We start from the raw sequence: 22860 nt of genomic DNA on the forward strand, positions 1-22860 counted from the left end.
GGTTGGCGTAGAGCGCTGTCACTCAGGTGCCCAAAGTGCTTCCTGTGCCTGCGCAGGCGGGGACCGGGAAGTCTTGCGTTTGCGGGGACCGGCTCTGGGGCGGTGGCGGTAGGGCCGGGCCCCGGCGTTCTGTGACACCCTGCCTGCTTCCCCGCGCCCTCCCCCGGCTTGCGGCGACCGGCCACAGCTGCAGCGGGCCCGGGGCGTGCGGCCTGGGTGAGTCCGGCCCCGGAGACCCGCGGGGCCAGGCGAGGCCGCCGAGGGAGAGAGCTAGCTCTGAACAATGCTGGTTTTCGGGGGGAGGGGGGCTGCGTTTTCCTTCGGCGTCTGCGGGTGCAGTCCTGGCATTTCTTTTCCAGCCCCTAGGGCCTTTAGGTTTAAAGGGGAGGGAGAGGAGAGGGGGACTATAGCGTCTGCCTTGAGGGCTGCGGCGTTATTTCTCCCTTTCCCCATTGGATATCCCTGGGCAGAATGCTGAGACCCTGGGGATGGTATCTTTCTAAATCAAGTGGGTGCTTCGCGTTCTCAACATCTGTTCCCCACCCCCACCCCCGGTCCATCCCGGCCCCAGATTTGTCACTCCTCTTAGAATCGTCTTGTGGTCCTTACCAGCCTTGTGTACTACACCCTGAACCTCCATGAATTAAAAAATAGTGACCACATTGCGTTTTTTAACCTGCCACTTTGATTAGGTCGCCTTTCTTTGCAGGATGTCATCCTTTTCAAGAACCTTCCTTAGTATTTTACACGCTAGCTTTCGGATTACTTCCCCTTGCGTTACATGATCCCCCTTCCAGCGTGTTCACTTAGGACTTTTGCACCTCCTTGCATGTCATACTTTGTTATTGCTTCGTTGGCTTCTTCTGGGAGATCTGGAAATTTCTACAGACTGTCATTAAGATCCACACAACCTCTGCACCTGTCCTTTGCCAGTGTTTTTCCCATTCCCATCCCTTTGCTGTAGAATAAGCAGTACCGTCTCAAGTGCCAAAAGCTTTTGATAGTATGTGGCAAGAATTTCTGATACAGTTTTCATATGTTAATTTTTGGGGACAGATTGACAATAATTTAAGCTGGGCTGTCCATTATGATAGCCAGTAGGCATGTGTGGCTATTGAGCATGTGAAATGGGCTAGCCTGAATTGAGATGTGCTGTGAGTGTATAATGCACGTCAGATAATGAAGACTTGGTACAGAAAAGTGAAATACCTCAGTAACATATTTATGTCTAAGTAGTAACATTTTGGACATATTGGTTGAATAGAATATTAAAATTCCACCTGTTTTTTTTATTTTTTAATATGACTAGAAAATTTTAAATTATTTATGTGGCTCATATTATATTTCTTTTGGACAGCACTGTGATTTAAAGCTTTGTAAGTCATTTCTAGACCCCTTATTTCCACTCCATATTCAAAGACCACAGCTAATTCTCTTGAGCCTCTGGGGTTTTTAAATGAAGAAATGGACCTTTAGGGCTCTAATCTAGATTCTTTGGTATAAAGCAAAGGCCCCTGTATAATGTGTTTTGACCATCTCTTCTTAATTTTCAACCCCAAATTCCCTAGAACCAGAGTTTTCCTTTCTCTGAACTGGTGATCCTTTGCCCTCATTAGCTTAATCCTGTCTGGAAAATATCTGCTTAAATAATTCTAAAACTTCTATATCTTGTAGAAATGTATCATTTCTGGTAAGCTTTCCAAATCATTTATTCAATACCCATTATTCCTTCAGTACTTAAGTGTGAGAAGTCTAATGATCTTTTTTTAAATTGACTTTTCAGCTAAAAATATCTGGTTATCAAGTAGTGGTACAGTGCTTTTCACTTTTCACAAAAATTGCATTTGAGGTCTGTAAGATATACTGGTGAAGATCACCTTTGAAAAGGAACTCTTGATACATGATTTTGGAAATGAGAAACGGTCTTTAAAATATAATGGCAGTTTTCTTTGGAATAAACAGTTTTATATAATTGCTTTTCTATAATTAGTGTGTGGAAGGATTTATTATAGACTGATTCTCAGCTGAAGGACACAGTGGAAACTTGTCTCTCCTAGACATTTTCATTCATTGTTAGTTTTTCTCTTCTAGAGTTTCCTTTAAATAGTACGCTTTACATTAATTATGGAGAAGTGAGAAATCATAGCTGTTTAGATAACTAGCATATTATCTTAATAATTTCCCAGGAATTCAGAAATTAGATGTTAGCAATTATAAAGAAATTAGGTAGTTGTATTTATTATATGTAAGTCAGCAGTTATTTTTCTTTATATCAGAAATGGGTCATGAGACCTATTTTAATTTGATCACCTTCCTGCAGACACTCGAAAAGGCTCAGTCTCTTGCCTTTTTGTAATGTTTTATAAGTGGTGGAGGCTCATAGATGAGATATGGATATGGGCTTTTAAAACATTTTGAATGTATTTAATTTGTATTTCAGATTTTTCCTGACACCTTGAACATGAGCCCCACACAGTGGGACTTCCCTGTGGAATTATGTTGTCGGCCTATGGCTTTTGTTACCCTTACGGGCCTGGATGTGGTTTATAATGCTGTCCATCGAGCTGTCTGGGACGCTTTCTGTGCCAATCGGAGGGCTGATCGGGTACCAATATCTTTCAAGGTGCTCCCAGGTGACCATGAGTATCCCAAGTGTAGGCCGAAGGTAACGATATGATTGCATGGGGTCTTTTCCTTCTCTACCTCTCTTCCTCTGTACGCGTGTATACCTTTTTTGTTCCTAATGTTTGTGCTGGAAAACCCCTGAGTTTCTCAAAGCCATGGTTATAGTGATGCATTAAGAAAACCCGAGGCTTTTTCATGTATGTAATACATGATAGGTATGTTTAATGATAGCTATTTTTTTTTTAACTCTAGAGGAATAATTTATAATTATTAAGCTTTCTATCCTGGGTTTGCTTTTTTTGCATTTCCTTAAAGCCCTTCCTGGTCTCCACAAAGCCCTCTCTAAAAGGAAGGTCTCAGGGCGCCTGGGTGGCTCAGTTGTTAAGCGTCTGCCTTCGGCTCAGGTCATGGTCCCAGCGTCCTGGGGTCGAGCCCTGCATCGGGCTCCCTGGTTGGCGGGAAGCCTGCTTCTCCCTCTTCTACTCCCCCCACTTGTGTTCCCTCTCTTGCTGTGTCTCTCTCTGTTAAGTAAATAAATAAAAGAAAAAAAGAAAAAAGAAGTAAAAGGACGGTCTCACATTTCCCATTTAGCATTACCCAGTATCATCATAGAATCCACGGTCTTTGCAGTTTGGTTCAATTTCACACATATCTTTTGAGCACTTGCTTTGGGTTAGGTACTAGGAGCTATGCAATAGGCTGGTGATAGAAATTTAAATAAGACAAGCTCTCTGTCCCTGGGGAGTCGTACATAAACTAAAACAGTTTATTTAGTGTGGAGTGAGGAAAGGTATTAAGTTCAAAACTGACTTTTAGGTTGAACATCATAGAAGAGACTCAGATTTACCTACAAAATCAGAGAATGATGTTAATAATAGCAGCTAGTAAATAAAAAGTACTTACTTTGCTTTTTAAAGAAAATCATGTATATTGATTTGTTTATCATAATCTTATGAGGTGGTCTGAAAGTCGGTTAATAAGACACACTGATCAAAATAAGCCACCTGCTCTTTTTTTTTTGTTTTGTTTATATTTTGCCCTGGAGCAATGTTTCTGACAGACCGGTCTTTGGACCAAGGATATCATCATCACTGGTAATGTTTATGAAAAACGTAAATGCAAGGCCTTCTCAGTGAAACTCTGGAAGGGTAGGACCTGTGGATTTGGTGGCTGGCTGATCCTTCTGCATATGTGTGGCAGACCAGTAGAGATGCGGTTTCATATCCCTGGCTGTCGAAGCTGTGTGCTCTCTCTGGAACTGTGCAAGGGAGAGTACCCTGGCCATTACGTGTTTGTTCTTAGTGTGGAGGCTGTGTCTAGGAGGTCCAGTGCCCAGCACAGCCCTCTGCATTTTGTGCTGGATCCATTCTCCAGCACGGGAGCTTTTCATGTGCCGATTCCGTATTCTTTCCTGAGTCCCTAAGTTTTTTGTGTCTGGTTGCCTTATCGTCCTTATTGTCTTTCCTCACTTGAAGAGACTGTTGGGAGTAGTCTGAGTTGGGGCTGGCGCTTTGGAAGCAATTTGAGGTTTCAGTGAATTTCTTCAGGGCTAACATTCACACCAAGCCCTCTCCCTCCCATGGTGTGGCACTTAGCCACTTAGTGCTGACCCCCGAGCGACTGCTACCACAGTTCTGTATTTAAGAGTTGTCCTTCATTTTTTTTCCTCCATCCACAGGTAAGGTAAAATGCCATCCTGGCAACATGTCTTTGAAACAAATGAAGCCATATTGGGTTTTAGATCATATTTTATTTGAGCTGCATTGACAGGAACGGAACCTGGAATGGTGAGGAATGGAATTTACCCGGAAAGGGGCTAATGATTTCCAGGATATTTGAGAGCCTGGACATTATTAGAAGTGCTTTGGCTTTGATTATTCTTTCTTTTTTAAAAGATTTTATTTATTCATTTGAGAGAGAGACAGAGCGAGCACAAGCAGGGGGAGAGGCAGAGGCAGAGGGAGAAGCAGGCTCCCTGCTGAGCTGGGAGCCCGATGCGGGGCTCGATCCCAGGACCCCGGGATCATGACCTGAGCCGAAGGCAGACGCTTAACGACTGAACCGACACAGCCCCCCAGGCGCCCCCGGTTATTCTTTCAATGGCATCTGTAGCAGACTCACTGTTGTGATTCTGTCTCCAGTACTTGTTAGCTCTTGTGTGATCTCTGTAGGCCTGAATTTCCTCATCTTAAAAATGTGTCCCGTGTATGTGGAATGGGATGAATGCATAGGAAGTGCGTCCCACTCAGTAACAGGTGGCTTCTGCTGTTAACAAATCAGTGTCTTCTGCTTTTGCCAATGTCCGCAGAGAACTTCCTATGAATGGTACATTCCTAAGGGGATCTTGAAGACCGGCTGGATGAATAAACATCTGAATCTGGTGCCGGCCCTGGTGGTTGTGTTCTATGAACTGGACTGGGATGAGCCCCAGTGGAAAGAAAAGCAGTCCGAGTGCGCTACCAGAGTGGAAATCGTCAGGTAAAGTCTTCTCCGTGTATTGGATGGACCTTGGGAGGTTGTACAATTTCCCAGTGTTTATTCAGGGCAGCCGAGTGCTGTTGAGACTGCAGCGCTCATTCGGGGATTGCCGACCTCCAGTGACGCTTGTCTGGTTCCTGACAGGTAGCTTAACGTGAATGCTTAACTTCTACAATGCTAAGGTGTGTGAAGAAATGTAGAAGACACATTAGTGTGAATTTCCAAATGTTTTTTTTTTCTTGCCTTTATAAATTGGGGGAGAAGTATAGTAATTTGCTATTTAGTCTCATAAGACACTTGTGTTATCACCATTCCGGTTTCAAAATAATTCTTTCGGATGACCAGTGTGTAACGTATCACCATCAAGAAATAAGCTGCCTTATAACTTTTACATGAAATTATATATTTAAAGCAGATTTTTGTCAGGATTAGGAGCTTGATATGAGAGTATCCTTTTAAAACAAATCACTGTAGCATACAAGTTTCTTTGTATGCAGGAAAAGATTTCCTCTAATCTTGGGGGTTTTTAGTTGAAATTTTTCTTTCTTCAATTGAGTCATCAAGCTTGTACTTTATGTAAAGTCTTTTCTTTTAAAGATTTTATTCATCTATTAGAGAGCACGAGCGGAGGTGGGGGGACAGAGGCAGAGGGAGAAGCTGACTCCCCACAGAGCAGGGAGCCCGATGTGGGGCTTGATCACAAGACCCCGATATCATGACCTGAGCCGAAGGCAGGTGCTTAACTCACTCGGCCACCCAGGTGCCCCTATGTAAAGTCTTGAAGACATTTTTTAAAAGTCAAAACAGGTTAGGTATATTTAATTAATTTTATTATTTTTCCATTGCAGGCAAAGTTTACAAGGGAGAAACACAAAAGTTGCAGTGGTTCTGATTCAGAAGAAAACTCCTTTGCCACCAGGTATCACAAAGTTAATTGATAATGAATTAATTGCTTTATACTTCTCATTCTTATTATCAGGAGGTATAGTTTTTGATGTTAAAATCTTTTATGCATTCAATTATAGGAAAGATGGTGTGTTCACCTTAAAAAGTACTAATGCGTGAATAAATGCGCATCGTAAAAAATAAAATGCTAAAATTAAAATATTAATAAAAATTAATATTAAAATATTCTTCCCCCCCCAGTTCCACTTACCTCACTATATAGGCATACATCAATTGACAAAACATTTCATCACTTGATTTTTTTAAAAAAGAATGTTATTTACTTATCTGAAGTCAGTTTGAAATTATATTCTTCCTGTGATTTTTTTTTTTCCTGAATGTGCTGTAGAACAAAGAGAAGTGCTATAGGATTTCTAGTTTCTTATAAGAAAATGTCTTAGCTTCAAATGCTTATTTCTCCTACATTCTAAGACTTTGAGAGGCCAAAATGTTTTTTGTTTCTCTTTTGAAACTTGTGGGATCCGAGTTTTAGAAACCACTTTCATGGATTATTGCTTCTGTTTTTAGTTACAGTTTTGAAACAGTTATGTGGCATATCTGTTGGCATTACTTGGCCTGTCTATCTTGGCTCAGTAGAAAATTCCACAGGGTTTTCCTAACAGATAGGTACTGTGGGACTTCTGAGAACCGCCCGCTCCCCCCTCCCACACCTCTCAAGGATCCCAGGAGGCCTTCTGACATGGTGAAAGGGGGTTTGGTTTTTCTTCCTAATTATGTTGTTTAGATTTGGGGAACCATTCGTTTAGAAAAATACACAGATCATTTTATTTCTCTCTTCACCTTTATGGGATTTGTCAACAGGAGAAGATGTTACTGCATCAGAAAGAGCCGCAGCTTTATGTAATGCCTGTGAACTCTCAGGAAAATCTTTGTTTGTATTGCCCCACACTGACCACCTGGTGGGTTATATTATAAGGTAAATAAAGATCTTAAACATTTTTTTCTTTAGATTATTCAGAGGCATTGGAAAATTGGTTGATTAGACTCGTTTAATTAAAAAAAATACATGTTCATGGGAAAAAATTCAAAGGGTATAGAGGCTAGGAGGTGAAAACACAAGGCCCCTTTGTCAGCTCCTTAACCTTCTCCAGTCCCTTGTTGGAACCACTATCAATAATTTCTCAAGTCTCTGTCCAGATATGTCTTCTAGTGTAAAAATAGATGTAATCATACAACACATGCTGAACTGCCACGTAGCATTACCTCATTGACACCAAATGTATATCTAAGTCAACTTCCATTTTTTTAAAAAAATATATACATGTTTTTTCCATTGTATTTTTCAGTAAGCACCATATGTCCTTTCATGACCTGTTTGTCCTTTCATATGATAGTGTCTTCATTTCTGGCCTTCATTGCTTCATTTTCGATATGGTGATGTATTATTTAAATAATTTTTAAGAAGGGTCTGAGGCCGACCATATCTTAAATATCTTTATAAAGCCCTTCTATATGAAAGGCATCTGACTTGGGACACGACCATATCTCACAAAATATGTGACCATGGTCCCTTGTTTTCTAGCATTTAGTGCTGCAGAGAAGAAGTTTATTTTTTTTAAGATTTTATTTATTTATTTATTTATTCATTCATTCGAGAGAAAGAGAGTGAGAGCCGCGGGAGGAGCCGAGGGAGAGGAACAAGCAGACTCCACGCTGACTGTGGAGCCGGCCTTTGACCACCTCTCGAGGCCTTTGATTTTGCGCTGCACCATTTCCCCGTTCACGGTGTGGCTTCCTGTCAGTGTGCTCTCCTTCCAGCTCCCCTTTCTGGGCTCTCTGGCTCAACTTTTAAGGCTGAGTTCACATGCAGCCTTCTTTAAAAAGCCATCGTCCTCCATCCTTTCCCTGAATCCAGTGATTCTTAACTCTGGTGATTTGGGCCTGCAGGGAGCATTGGGTAATGCCGGAGACATTTATCATGGCCGCCATGGAGCCTTCCTTCCCACTACTGGCATCTGGTGGGGAGAGTTCAGGGATGCTGCTCTCGGTCCTTCCGGGCACAGGAAAGCCCCACACAACAAAGAAACGCCCGTGGGGTTGAGGGTGAGAAACCCCGCCTTAATGTCCTCTTCAGCTAAGAGAAGCAGGAATTGTGGCTTTTGCCCTTCCTGGGAATAATGCCACATTTAAATAAGGAGTACAGTGTCAAAAAGACTGATGTAAAAAGCAAGTGCTCTGGACCTAGGACCTCCAAACTCTGAATTGTGAGCACCAGGGGTGAGACAGTCCACAGGAGATGGGGGAAGACAGTATTAGACCCTTTCTTCATATTTGCGTTTTATCTTAAGAGAGAGGGTAAGGCTGAATATCAGTAAATCATCACATTCAGTGTCTGATCTAGGGGGGAATTAGCAGAGTTACTGGTGGCACCCTCACTCATTCGTGTGCTTTCAGAACATTTTGATGTATTTAGTTTACAGGCTACAAGATGTCAGTGATTTAGTTAATTTTTTTCTTAAGTGTCAAAGCAATAGAATGTGTGTAAAACTTCTGTGTGATGTGTTGAGTGATTGTGAGAATCTTTTGTGCTTTAGAGATTCATTGATCATTTTGAGTCAAAATACTTTTAAAAGAATTGTCAAATTTGTGATGAGTTAAGCATTTTTCTTTTTTAAAAATCTGAGTTCCAAATCCCCAGACCTTTCTTCTTAGGGCAATAGACTATCAGTGTCATGCTAACCAGTGGATTTTTTTTTTTTTTTTTAGTATCATATTTTGCCTTTCAAAAATAAATCTTAAAAAAAATAAAAATAGGAAATCTTACCTTAGGAAGTATATCAAATATTTAAAGTTTTTGGCTTATCCATTTTTGAAAAAGATTTTATTTATTTATTTGACAGAGAGAAACACAGCGAGAGAGAGAACGCAAGCAGGGGGAGTGGGAGAGGGAGAAGCAGGCTTCCCCGCAGAGCAGGGAGCCCGATGCGGGGCTCGATCCCAGGAACCTGGGATCATGACCTGAGCCAAAGGCAGACGCTTAACGACTGAGCCACCCAGGCGCCCCTCCATTTTTTTTCTTAGCATTTCCTTAGATATGTCTAAACTCTTTGAGTATAGTTTCAAAATTCTGTTTTATTCTGAGGAGGAAAAACCTTGAAGTCCAGCCTTATCTAACTATGAATTTAGCTTTCTTTCATGCCCCAGGCAGATATTTGTAATACATACTTATTTTCACAAAAGGAACTTTGATTTGTCTATCTATCTGTGGTTAATTTTCTTTGTTCCTATGTTATCTCAAAGTTAGGGAGTGAAGCGGGATTTGAATCCTGTAATTGCTACTTTCCTCTCACTTGCCAGTATTTTTTTTTTTAAAAAGATTTTATTTATTTCCTTGATAGAGAGCACAAGCTGGCGGCGGGGGTCGGGGGGCACGGGTGGGAGAGGGAGAAGCAGACTCCCTGCTCAGCAGGGAGCCAGACACGGGGCTCAATCCCAGGATCCTGGGATCATGACCTGAGCTGAAGGGAGCTCATTTGCCAGTTCTTATTTTTGGTGCTTTTTCCATTAGCTTTCTTATCCTCTCACCTTAAATATTAATAGCACAAAAAATAGTCAAATTAAGTGAATATTGGAAATCTTTTTCTTTTACACTTCTTATAAAATGAAAGGGGTGGAAGTAATCTTAGAGAACACCTAATGTCTACAAATTACAAAAAAGTTATTTTTATTAGTTATTTCTTAGACTGTAAATAAGTCGAAATGGCTTTTGGGGTCTTATCTAGTACATTTTTTATTTAGAAATTTAGTATATTTTGCTTTACTTTTTGTCTTTACCATGAAGTAAGCTAGATATCATCTCTGTCAGGATTTCACTTTCAGGTCTTATAAAGGTGATTCTTGAGAACAGTTTGGTTTAAAATAACTCTAGTGTTTGAATGTTGATTTTTTTTTTTTAAACAGATTAGAAAATGCCTTTTATGAACATGCACAGACTTATTACTACACTGAGATTAGAAGAGTGAAATCTCATAAAGAATTTTTGAATAAAACAACACACCAGGTAAATTATTTTTCCTAAAGAAGGAAATAATAGAAGCATTCTAAGAGCAGATTATTATCATTGATTATTTTGAAAGAGATTATTAAATATCTGTAATGCTTTGATGTTTTTAAAGTTTTTTTTTAAGCTTTTTAAAAACTAGTTTGTCTTTCTACTTTTTGCCCTTAAAGTTCTTACAGATTTTTTAGCTTCCTTAACAATGCTTGTTGGAATAATTCTTGGTCTTTAATTTTGAGCACTTTCCTTCGTACTTTGATGTCTCCTCTTAATGTTACCGTAATTTTTACATTTTAAGAGAATGTGTGTAATAATAACTTTTTTCTATTCTTTTTTTCAGCTTTTATTTGTTAGACATCAGTTCAAAATAGCTTTCTTCAGTGAATTGAAACAAGATACACAAAATGCTCTGAAGTAAGTTTTTAACAGTTGTCAGACTAAATTTTTCTTACCTTTATGTTAATAGTAACGTATTAATGGCAACTTCTGGGACTCTCAACCAAACTTCAATTTTAAAATGCTTATGTTGGTTAGATTCAGGTATATAATATTTAATTTGTTTAGGGATGAGTGGAATATAATATTTTTGAGATTTAGAAAAATTTTTCATTTTATTATCAGAAGTAAATTTCATAGTAGCATAAAGTTTTCTGGTCTAATTTAATTAAATTTCATGATCTCAGGAAACATATTAAAATTCTTCTCATCCTGTTGACTATTTGTATATTCAGTGAAATTTTTGTGTTGACTGATTTCCACGGTTAAGTATATATTAAACATTATCTTGTCTAATGGTATGAATTTCTTAATCTGCATAAAGCATTTATTTAATTCAATTATGATTTTATTTTTAATTAAAAAAATTTAAGTTTATAATACCGCTCAGCCTCATTTTTAATACGAAGGCTCTGCTTAGAAGCTTTGAAGAGTTAGTTGTATATGTGTTGGCAGTGATGATGCATTTTATTCCTTTCCTTTTACTTAAGAGCACAATTTAATTAAACATTTTTTTCTAGCTGTCACTCAATTTTTTGAAGATTGACAGTGCAGTATAAGATAGAGATAAAAAAACAGCTTTCTTTCCTAAAACTGAAGAGAGGCTAAGTGTACAGGGCAGAAAAATAAGAAAAAATAAATAAATCTATTGTTCAGAGGAATATTGCAGAAACATCTTCCTTTTTTGCTATTGTGGAGGTGGTGAACACCAGATTATGTTCTCTAAATCTCAGCGACTCCATGTGATTATAACTGGCTTTAACGTAGTTCATTCCTTACCCATGGTATTAGTTAAAAACCTTCACTTCTAGTTCTGCTCAAAAATAATTCTGGAAAGAAAAATTTTACCTGAGGAAGTTGGGAGCAAGGAGTTATCTTTGGAGGAGACTGAGATTTCCTCATTGCCTTCCCTCCTCAGGGTAGGCCTCCTCCTAGCAGGCTCTCCTTTCCCACCCCACTCCCCCGTCTCCAGCCCATGCTGGAGATCAGCAGTGTCCTCTGAACTTGCAGGGATACTTGGGCTTAAAAGCCATTGACCGGTGCTCAGTCTTGATAGCACCTTCTTCGCTAATACAATTTCTGTTTGTTGGAGAAGCTCGTAATGGTGCTTTTAAAAAAGTTGTTTTTTTTTTTTTGACAGAATGCTAACTTTTTAACGTAATTCTGGACAATTGTCCACTTCCATTTTCAACTTATTTTCTGTCTGTTATCGACAGATGTTAGCCACAGAACAATGTACGTGTGATGGTTCTGTTCTCAGTGAAACATCATTGATTCCTCCCACATATTATTAATCAATAGATCATTTCTCAGGAAATCAGAGATCGAAATGTGTAAGTTATTCCTGAGCTGTTGAGTGCTAAGAAATGTTGAGTAAATATTGTCTCTTATTTCTAGTAATTTGTTCTGGGGAATATTTTCTTGAAATTAATAATTAACCACGTTCCACATGTTTATATTAGGAATTACAGGACCGCCTATAATCTTGTACATGAGTTGCGAGCCCATGAAACTAATATTCTGGAAATAAAGACTATGGCAGGATTTATAAACTACAAGGTAATGGTTCTACTTCAAATAAAGGAAACTCGTTTTTGAATATTAGATTATCTTTTTGAAATTGAAAACCAAAGTTAGTTACTTGCTCTGAAAAATATTTGATTAATCATGTTCTCCTCTTTTATATCCCTTATTTCAAATAGCACCCTGGTTCTTAGCAGCCTAATTGTAATGCTTGGTTTTGAGTTCACGGGTCTCAGAGTTCTCTCTTAGAGCAGTTTTACTTTTGTAAAACTCCTTTAGGAGGGCCTTCTGTTTTTAAGTGGGAGCAGGAGAGAGTGAGAAGAAAGCTACTTGTATTACTGAATTTTATAAGATGCAACAAATCGGAACCATGTAGGCCTTCCTTGGTTTAATGGCACCGTCATGCAAAATGTGTAGCTGATCACCTGAGAGAAAACTTTCATCCCTGTTAGTTAAGCATTTGAAGATTGTACATGGTAGAAATAGATGCCCCCAGAAGGCAGGTGGGTCTTTTTGTTTTGCTTTTAATCTTTCCACACTCATCTTTTAAAGATGGCTGGCACGGGGATGGCGGCCTGAGGGCACGTAGACGCTGGGATTCACTGTGTCAACGTTAATAGGTACAACGTCTGTAGAGGATATTTCTGTGATGACTGTATACATTTAGAGTGGGTGTTCCCTTTGATCTAGCAATTCCATTTCAGGAAATTTACCTCATATATGTGCCAAGACTTGCAAATCACATATGTATGGATATTTGTTGCATCTTGTAATAGGAGAGAATTGGAAACAACCCAGCCATAAGTGACGGGTTAATGTAAAGTATAACTCCAGACAATGGAATATTCTACAACCATTAAGAATGAGACAGCTCTACTTATTGATATGGAATATTAGGTGAAAAAGTAAGGTACAAAACAGCGTATTTAGTGTGATGCTCTCTGTTTAAAAACTATAGTGGATCTATAAATGCTCATATACTTGTCCGTGCATAGACTGTATCATGGAACATGCTGGGAGCTGGTTGCCTCTGGAACAGGCAATTGGATGGCTGAGGGACAGAGATGAATGAGAGACTTAACTTTTCGTGTATTCCTTGTACCTAAAATATAAAACTGATGATAAGCATGTGGATACAAATTTAGGCTTCGTTTCTTCTGTTTTTCCTTTTACTTACATAGATATAGATGATTACTGTTTTGAGATAGCATTCCAGATAAAAAGTTTTCAAGAATGATATGGAGGCCACTATGCTGTAATGGTGGTACAGAAAATCTTTAGCTTTCTGCCAATTCTGAAACAATGTTGATCTGTCCTAGAGGAAGTAGTATTTTATTTTCGTCCATCCTTATGTTCTTCATTGGGTATAATTTTTTTATTCTATTCTATACTTTGAATAAGCTTTTCTAAGGTATACAGTAGACTCAGTACAGATGTGGATAAATTTATTTCCTTTATCCAGGGGATATAACCGCTGATTTTAGCATAGCCATTATAATAGAGAAAATCCGTTCCCTTACCAAGAATTTAAGAGAGGAAATGTCATAGTCTTTTTAAAGTTAGTCTCACATTTTACATATTTTTAAATGAATATGCCTCTTGACTCTATTTTCTTCTTTATTTTGGGGTTGATTTTACATTTTGCAGATCTGTAGGCTGTGTTTTCAGCACAACACCCCATTGGATGCAATTGCTCAGTTCCGAAAACACATTGACTTGTGTAAGAAAAAAATCGGAAGTGCAGAGTTGTCTTTTGAGCATGCTGCATGGATGTCTAAACAGTATGTTTTAAATTATACTTTTAGAATTTTTGTTCTTTAAGTACTTGGGGTTTGGAGGAGTGGAATTAGCATGGACTTTGGTTCTCAATTGAGCTAAGCTTTTTGTCAGTAAGTAGGCATTTTAGAGATCTAGCTAGCATAGGGTGTGTTTCCAGCAATGTTAGATATTGATTCATAGAGTTCCTTAATGGAAATCACTTAATTCATGGTAGCATCTCTTTTATTCAGCATGTATTTATGGAGTTTCCTCCATGTGCCTAGGTTCTGAGAATTAGCCGGGAACAAAAAATCCCTGCTGGCATGGTACTGGCTATTCAAGACTGATGTTTAAAAATTCTAAAATGAAATTGTTTCCAGAAACATGGTTGTATTTGAGTGGTGGGAACTGTGTTGACATACTTTGATGGTATATTTGTAACGCTTTGTCAGTACAGAAGAGTCGACTTCAATGTAGAAGTTATCTGTAACCCGTAATTAGTGTGTGTAGTATTTACCAAGAAACCCAACAATTTACAGTTCATCAGTAGCATTATTTTAACACAGTCTGCTGAGGTTATGTTTCCAGGATGAATAGTTATTAGACGTAAGCTTCTTTTTCTTTCCTTTTTCTTTTTCATCCTTTTTTTATTTCTTGATTTTTTTTTTCTTTAAGATTCCAGGCCTTTGGAGATTTATTTGATGAAGCTATTAAGTTAGGGTTGACAGCTATTCAAACTCAGAATCCTGGTTTCTATTACCAGCAGGCAGCATACTATGCCCAGGAGCGGAAGCAGCTTGCAAAAACCCTCTGTAACCATGAAGTAAGTTACCGACTCCAGTATTATCTGGTGCTTAGGAAGTGTATTAATCTTCTCCCAAAAGAAGATAAGACTAATTGATGCTCATAATTTTTTTCCAAGCCTTTGAGTAGAATCAGTTTTTATCTTCTATATTTTCAGGAGTTACGGTTATTTTCGGTTTTAGTCTGAGTACTCCATTTCCACCTGTGGATTAAGCAGAAGTTTTTCTGTGAAGAACTGACTTATGATTGGCAATAAGACAAGGGCAAATTACTTTAAAATAAAAGTCACAGTTTAGTCTGAGCCATGCTGTAACTCCTGTTGATCACTGCCATAGGAGTTTGAAGGACTTTGGAAGAATATGCTTTCTTTTGACCCACAAGAGAGGATAACTTCGGACTTCTTTTTCTTCCTGGGGTTTTCCTCTGTGGAAAATTCTTAAGAATCTGTTCGAAGCATAATGTTAATTGCAGTTTCTTAACTTGACATTTCATTTTGCCTTCCTTGTGGGTGATTATAGTTAGATACCAGTTTCTCCATAAGCACCTTTAAAATTTAAAGAACGTGGTAGGTAGATGTATAAATACATTTACATTTGTACAGTTCTATCAGTTTATTTTCCTTTAAAATCTGCAGTTTTCTTCTCTGAAGACAGGTGAACATTATCAACAGTGCTACTTGAAAAACGGTTCCAAAAACAGTTTGCATGTTAGTACTTAAAATGTTGGATTTTTTTTTTCCTTAAATCATGATATAACTACACTGTTTTCTACCACGTTAACTTGTGTATGATTTATAACTTCATTGCATGTTTTATATTTAAAAATTAAGCATATTAAAATTTGAGCACAGTATTTTTTTTAATTTTTTATTGTTATGTTAATCACCATATATTACATCATTAGTTTTTGACGTAGTGTTCCATGATTCATTGTTTGTTCATAACACCCAGTTGAGCACAGTATTTTAAAAGGTGATTAAAACTATGTTTCGGGCGCCTGGGTGGCTCAGTTGGTTAGGCGACTGCCTTTGGCTCGGGTCATGATCCTGGAGTCCCGGGATTGAGTCCCACATCGGGCTCCCTGCTCAGTGGGGAGTCTGCTTCTCCCTCTGACCCTCTTCCCTCTCGTGCTCTTTATCTCTCATTCTCTCTCTCTCTCAAATAAATAAATAAAATCTTTTTAAAAAATAAATAAATAAAATAAAACTATGTTTCATAAGAATCTAAGGAAATGGGATTAACAAATACCCTTAGTTGGAGTGTAGAATAATATTTCTGTCAAATAATAATTTGAGAAGCCTCAAAATCATGCATCTCTTTGGACCCTATCTTCAGGAAGTCTCAGGCAGATAAGAGACCCTAAGAGAGAAGTACTAAGATTTACTTATAAAGTTCTTTGGGCAGACTTATTAATCGTAAAGTAAAAAATAAATAACACGATGAACAACATGGGGAATTTGTTAAAATGTGGGACAGCCGGCAGCCATGACAAATAATGTTTTAGAAGAATATTTAATGATGTGAAATTTACAGAATATATTTAAATGAAAAAAGCAGTTTGAAAAATTATTCCGATTGGTAACAAATATTTGCGTACAAAATCGGGAAGCCTAATGTATACACTGTTTTATTTATTTATTTATTTGAGAGAGAGAGAATGAGAGATGGAGAGCATGAGAGGGAAGAGGGTCAGAGGGAGAAGCAGACTCCCTGCTGAGCAGGGAGCCTGATGTGGGACTCGATCCCAGGACTCCAGGATCATGGCCTGAGCCCAAGGCAGTCGCTTAACCAACTGAGCCACCCAGGCGCCCTAATGTATACACTGTTAATAGTGGTAATAGATTTATAGGTGATTTAGATTTTTGTCCTTTTCCTTTTGGATGTTTTCTGTATTTCTCAGCAATGTACTTGCATTATATTTTGGTTTCAGAGGGAAAAATTACAAGGAAGAAAAATAAAGCAGTGTGAATTTATAAATTCTGGTGCCAAAAATATCCCTCCCAAACCAATACCAGGACTTAATACACAAGTGATAAAGAAGGAAAATAGTGTCTTCTTTTTAAAACTCCTTATCACATTATTTTCATTTGCACAAAAAGCACTTATACATTTGGAATAAACATCAAACATAATTGTCAAAATTTTTACTGGTTTGTTATAGCAAAAGATGAAAAGAAAATTAAGGAGTTAGTTAATATGAAATCATTTGTCAGAATCGGGTTGATTTATTTAATTCTTATGAAACTGCCTAGGTATTAAATGGAACATTTTTTTTCATGTTTGTGAAAATTTAATGTACGTTAAAATATTCACAACTGATATCTGGACATATGTTTAGTATTTGTATTTAGGAAAATATTTTTATTCTGTCAAAGTTTGAAGGTGAATTGGTTTGTGATAGGTTCATAAACTCTTATTTAGGGCTGTGTTTTATTTTACAGGCTTCTGTAACATACCCCAATCCTGATCCGTTAGAAACACAAACAGGCGTTCTTGACTTTTATGGACAAAGATCATGGCGACAAGGAATACTAAGTAAATAATTTTTCCCTCCTCCCTTTTCTCTCAACCTCAGAAGGCACAGATTGCTATCACAGTCTTTCCATTGGCTACATAGGCTGTAACAAATTATGTTGAGGTAAAAATGTGTGTTTTTTAAACATCTTTTTATTTTTTAATTCATTAATTTTAAATTTTTTAAAAATGATTTTATTTATTTGACAGAGAGAGACAGCCAGAGAGGGAACTCAAGCAGGGGGAGTGGGAGAGGGAGAAGCAGGCTTCTCGCGGAGCAGGGAGCCTGATGTGGGGCTCGATCCTAGGACCCCGGGACCATGACGTGAGCCGAAGGCAGACACTTAACGACTGAACCACCCAGGCACCACTAGACATCTTTTTAAAGATTCCTCAGTTCTTTAGTTTTTAGGATGTTTTGTTTGTATCACTACATCTTAGAGTAACTTATAATTAAATGTGAGTGTGATTAAAACATTTGTACACCTCTTGTCTTAAACGACACAATTAACAAACCACTTTGGTCTATTTAAATATTTTATATTTAAATAGACATATATTAAATAGATAAATATTTTATATTTAAATAGATATATATATATTTAAATATATAAAATATTTAAATATTTTAATTCTGGTTAACTTTGACAATTTACTATGTTAGATCTTTTAAAGCAGTATTAACTTGTATCACCTTAGAAATTTCTCTACATCGTTTTTGGGTTTGATAAACACTTAATTTCAGCAATTTCTGTGGCAATCAAACCTTAATTGTTAAGAAATTATTTACTTTAATCTCCAGAAAGTATATTCTATGTTGAGAATGATGTTGGTATTATTCTTCAGGTGGTTGATTCCACTGGGCAAGAGAATGCTGAGTTCAATAATGTTCTCTTCAGAACAGAGATCACAGAGAAGTTGCCATGCCAATGAAGCAGTCTCCTAGAATCTTTAAAATTCTAGAATGTTTAAGAATCTTAAATACATTTTATTTAAGTAAAGGATTCAACGAGTGTACACTTCCAATGTTCATGTGAAGGATTTATGTTAAATGAGCCATCTAAAATGGGTTGCATCTTATCTTACACAGGTTTTGATCTTTCTGATCCTGAAAAAGAGAAGGTGGGAATTCTTGCCATTCAGCTGAAGGAGAGAAGTGTTGTTCACTCTGTAAGTTTGTTGTTGTTTTTTTCCCCCAATAGAAACTATTTTTTGCAGTATTCAAGGAATACCTGAGATTATTTTTATTGGAATCTTTCACACTTTCTCTCTTCTAACAGGAAATAATAATAACTCTTCTGAGCAATGCTGTTGCACAATTTAAGAAGTATAAATGTCCAAGAATGAAAAGTCATCTAAGTATGTATTCATAACATGCCACAGTTTCATGCCACTTTGAATAATTTAGAATTATGTACATAAGATCTTTTTCCCTTTACAGTGGTTCAAATGGGAGAGGAGTATTATTATGCAAAGGATTATACCAAAGCTTTGAAGTGAGTCCTGTTCCCCATTTATTTTTATAAGTAATCTGATTACCTTACAGCAAAATGAGAACAGAAATGTGTTTTGAAGGATTTATTATTTCCATACTTATTTCTATTTCTATGAAACTCCATTTCTGTGGTATTTTTTTCAAGTACTCTCTGCTGGTACAATCATTCTCAAAGTCTTAGGAAACCACATTTAGCTAAACGTGAAATTACCTGTTAAACTATTTTAGTAAGAGTTTCTGACGTGTATATAAAATGAGTCAAGCATGTTATCTCCTCCAAGAAGTCTTCAAGGCCTTTCTTGTGAAGCTGTTTGAGCATGTCTGATGACATCTTGCCTTCTGTCAGGTTGCTGGATTATGTGATGTGTGATTATCGGAGTGAAGGATGGTGGACCCTGCTCACGTCCATATTGACTACAGCTCTGAAGTGCTCCTACCTCATGGCTCAATTAAAAGATTACATTACTTATTCCCTAGAACTCCTTGGAAGAGGTAACTTGGTGTTCTTCCAGTAAAATCCTGAATCTTTAAAATTATGTAGCGTCTTTAAGCTTCTTAAAACTGAAAGAATAATTCTCGAATCTTTGACCATACTTTTCACCCTGTTTAGATCGGTTTGCCAAGTGAAGGGACTCATACTTTCATGGAACTTACTATAGTTGAGGTGTCATGATAGTTGAGAAGAACAAAATTCTTCTTCCTTCCTTTCTTTTTTTTTTTTAAATATGTCCTGAAATGATTTTTCCCATCAAGTTCAAATGCGAGTATCTAGAGCATTGGGGCTCACGTAGGAAGCTGTGTTGTTGTACGTTGTCTGGAATTGTGCTTAGCCATCTTAGAAGAGGTATTTATTCTGTAGTATTTTAATACCTTCTTTGGGGGTGGTGGCCTTACGGGCCTGTCTTACAGTGACAGTTATTTTCCTACTTCCTTCATGTTAGCTTCAACTCTGAAAGATGACCAGAAATCTCGGATCGAAAAGAACCTCATAAATGTTCTGATGGTAAGTCGGAGTTCTTTCTATAAAAGGCACCCCGGGGATATCTAGACCTGTATCTGTGTATTTTTATCGCTAGCTGAACGAATTGTACTCTGTGTTGGTGTAGAATGAGAGTCCTGATCCGGAACCCGACTGTGATGTCTTAGCCGTGAAAACGGCTCAGAAGCTGTGGTCAGACCGAGTCTCCCTGGCCGGCAGTGGTGTCTTCACAATAGGGGTGCAGGACTTCGTGCCATTCGGTGGGTAGCCAGCGCCTGTAGTGTCATTTCAGAGGAATCATCCTTTTTGCTACAAAATGAACACGTGGAACCATAAATATAAAAGTCAAAGAATGTTCAAAATATGTCATCCTGTAGATGAAAGTGATTTTTTTTCTTTCTCCCCGTTGACTTATATTTTCAAAATTTTAAATCCTTAACTTATGTATTCAAATTTACTTTGTTCGTTTGTAGTTTAAGTGTGATTTGAAATACACTTGAAAAGACTGTCCTTTAAAAAGCTTATTCTGTAATGCCTAGGCAGGTGTTTTGAAATAAGTTAAAAAAAATAAAATGATTTTTTTCCCTTTAAACTCCTATGTTAGTTACGTTTCAGGAGCAACTGTGTTTTTAGAATGAAAGGTGATTTTGAAGTTATACTTTCTTTAAATTTGTTTGTTTTTGTTTTTTTTTTGAAAATGAGCTGCATTTATGTGTGTTGAAATGCTTTAAGGGCAGAATTCAGTAAGACTATCCAGGGTAGATGTTTCCTTCCTGAAGAGTGAGTGTGGATCAGAGAATCATGGGTGTGTGTCTTGAGGGTCCTGTAGTGTGTGACTCTGTTTTATTTCTAGTACAATGCAAAGCCAAGTTTCACGCCCCAAGTTTTCATGTTGATGTTCCTGTGCGATTTGATATCTATCTGAAGGCTGACTGTCCACATCCCATTCGGTTTTCCAAGCTCTGTGTCAGCTTTAATAATCAGGTAACAGTACCTCTTATTGTGTTTTTACCATGTGTATATCTTACTGTAGCTTGCATTAAATTAGATGAAATGAACTTAGCGAATTCTAGGTCTTAATGGTTGCATAGTAACAAATGATGGACTTTGGTAAAGTCTATTTGAAAATAAGTGGATTAACTTCTGTACTAGCCATTCAAGTTTTACACTTTTCCCTCTCTGTTTTGTTTTTATTCCATCCTATGAAATGTAGGAACTTTTATTTTTTGTAATATATAACTTGAATTTCAAATGAGGTCTATCAAATATAATTAATTTTCAGAATCGTTTGTTTTACATTCTAACATTGGTATTAGCTTTTTTATTGTAAAACTGTTAAATATTTGATGTTAAAGAAATTGAAGTGGTATAGATGGATATAAAATGAAAAGTAAGCGTGTGCCCTCCGATTTCATTCCCCGGAAGTCTTCACTATTAACTTCCTGAACAATTGAGACGTTTTTTGTGTATGCGCATAGAAGCGGCTTTTTCTTTCTGCAGAACTGGGATTGTATACATCTGTACATTTCTTTAACGTATTAGAATGTTGGCAAGTACTTGATTACATTCCAGATATTTCAGTTACAAGCTTATTTCAGAGATAATTATCTTCTGGTCACCCGGAAAGTATATTGAGCTATTAAGCAGCAAGCATTTCACCAGCAAATATTCTTAGCATCGTGGTGAACCTCAAAGCACTTAGCATATGTCAGCCCCATTGAAATGGAAGCATTTTGGGGGCAGGGACCAGGACTGACCCGCAAATTGCCCTAGTAGGTAGTGAGGACTATAAGTTATATGATAGGCTAGAAATATAGTTATAGTAGGCATGCCAAAGAAAAGGGAGGAGGTTTCAAGGATAAAGAGGAAATGAAGATACCGTAAAGTGATGAGAGAGGAGGAACATGTTTGGCAAGAGGAAGCGCCCAACGGAAGCAGGAGTGTACATTCTGGGTTTGTGGGCGGCAGGGACCCCCAGCCTCCCAAGAGCGGAGGGGCTGTGAGCCAGGCCAGTGCGACATGAGCCCGCGTGGCTTGAAGGAGCTTGAAGAGTTCAGCAGGGATCGGCTAGTAAGAGAAGTATTTGAAGATTTATTTATCCATTCATTTATTCATGTTCTATTTATTGGATGGTGGTAAAGAAAGAGCTTTACTTATCTTAGTTGTTTTGTTTTGTTGTTTTTGTTTTTTTTTTTTTTTTTTTGACTCTTCACAACTGAGAAATAACCCTGGAATAGGATTGGTTCAATGAACCAGATCATTGTGTTTTATTCAGCTTTGAACCATTACCCGATGATTCCTTCTGATTAGTTTGAGAGTTTTAAAGCAAGAGCATGATATTTAGAATTTAAGAAACTTTATTCCAGTGATGAAATAGGATGAAAGAAATGCTCTTATGGAAACCAACCGGAGCCTCTTTATGTGAACCCAAGTACTAAAGTGTGAGGATTTGCATTAGGATGGTAGTGGTGGCAATGGAAAGAAAGGGCTACAAGAGGTATTTACAAATAGAGAAGTCTGGATTGCTGAGTGTTTGTCGTAGAAGATAAAGAAGGGGGGGGATAGGATGAATGAAGGACCGTCCTCCCGCCCCCCACCAATAACTATTTATTTTATAGTTTAAGTGTACCTACAACATGATGATTTGAAACATACATAATTTGCAAAATGGTGATCACAGTAAGGTTCCTTAATATCCATCACCTCACATAATTACCTTTTTTTTTTTTGTGGTGGGAACAAGTCTCTTAGCAGCTTTTGAGTATATAATACAGTTTGATTAATTATAGTTGCATGCTGCACATTAGATCCCCAGAGCCTGTTTGTCTCATAACTGCAGGTTTGTGCCCTTGGCTCAGCGTCTCCCATTTTCCCCACCCCTTGGCATCCACCATTTTACTCTGTTTCTGTGGGTTATAGATTCCATATGTAAGTGAGATCACTCAGTAGTATGACGGGATTTTGTACGTGATGTTACTTCTTGGATTGGTCGTCCCTCTTCTTACAGTTGCTTCTCGTGTGTGATGCCCTTAAAAGCCTCACTTCCACAGGGACACCATCCCTGCCTACCCTGTGGGTATTCCTAGCCATAACCCTCCATAGTACTTATCACAGCTGTGCTTTCACTTTTGTCTGTATGGATTTTTGGTAAATTATTTTCTTTATAAGCTCTCCTAGGACAGATAATTTTTTTTTGCTCAACTATGAAATTTTTTTTGGAAATATT

General features: G+C 37.8%; 1 protein-coding gene across 1 annotated transcript in view; it reads left to right on the forward strand.

Annotated features, from left to right (window-relative positions):
• Positions 1–63: 63 nt before the first annotated feature.
• The window catches only part of TRAPPC11 (trafficking protein particle complex subunit 11), a 45655-nt gene continuing 22858 nt past the window's right edge, over positions 64–22860 (forward strand). Inside the window, exons 1-18 of the mRNA XM_028099717.2 lie at positions 64–216; positions 2441–2665; positions 4934–5103; positions 5952–6022; positions 6871–6985; positions 9970–10069; positions 10407–10480; positions 12025–12121; positions 13733–13866; positions 14519–14666; positions 17088–17181; positions 18251–18330; positions 18441–18519; positions 18602–18656; positions 19002–19147; positions 19597–19658; positions 19762–19894; positions 20488–20618. Of these exons, the coding sequence (XP_027955518.1) occupies positions 2462–2665; positions 4934–5103; positions 5952–6022; positions 6871–6985; positions 9970–10069; positions 10407–10480; positions 12025–12121; positions 13733–13866; positions 14519–14666; positions 17088–17181; positions 18251–18330; positions 18441–18519; positions 18602–18656; positions 19002–19147; positions 19597–19658; positions 19762–19894; positions 20488–20618 (1893 nt within the window). The 5' untranslated portion in view covers positions 64–216; positions 2441–2461. The remainder of the gene's footprint in view (positions 217–2440; positions 2666–4933; positions 5104–5951; positions 6023–6870; positions 6986–9969; positions 10070–10406; positions 10481–12024; positions 12122–13732; positions 13867–14518; positions 14667–17087; positions 17182–18250; positions 18331–18440; positions 18520–18601; positions 18657–19001; positions 19148–19596; positions 19659–19761; positions 19895–20487; positions 20619–22860) is intronic.

The sequence above is a fragment of the Eumetopias jubatus genome, unplaced genomic scaffold (genome assembly GCF_037043125.1).
Source record: "Eumetopias jubatus isolate StellerSeaLion01/CBP00866 unplaced genomic scaffold, mEumJub1_p1.0 scaffold_2, whole genome shotgun sequence".
Classification (NCBI taxonomy): Eukaryota; Metazoa; Chordata; class Mammalia; order Carnivora; family Otariidae; genus Eumetopias; species Eumetopias jubatus.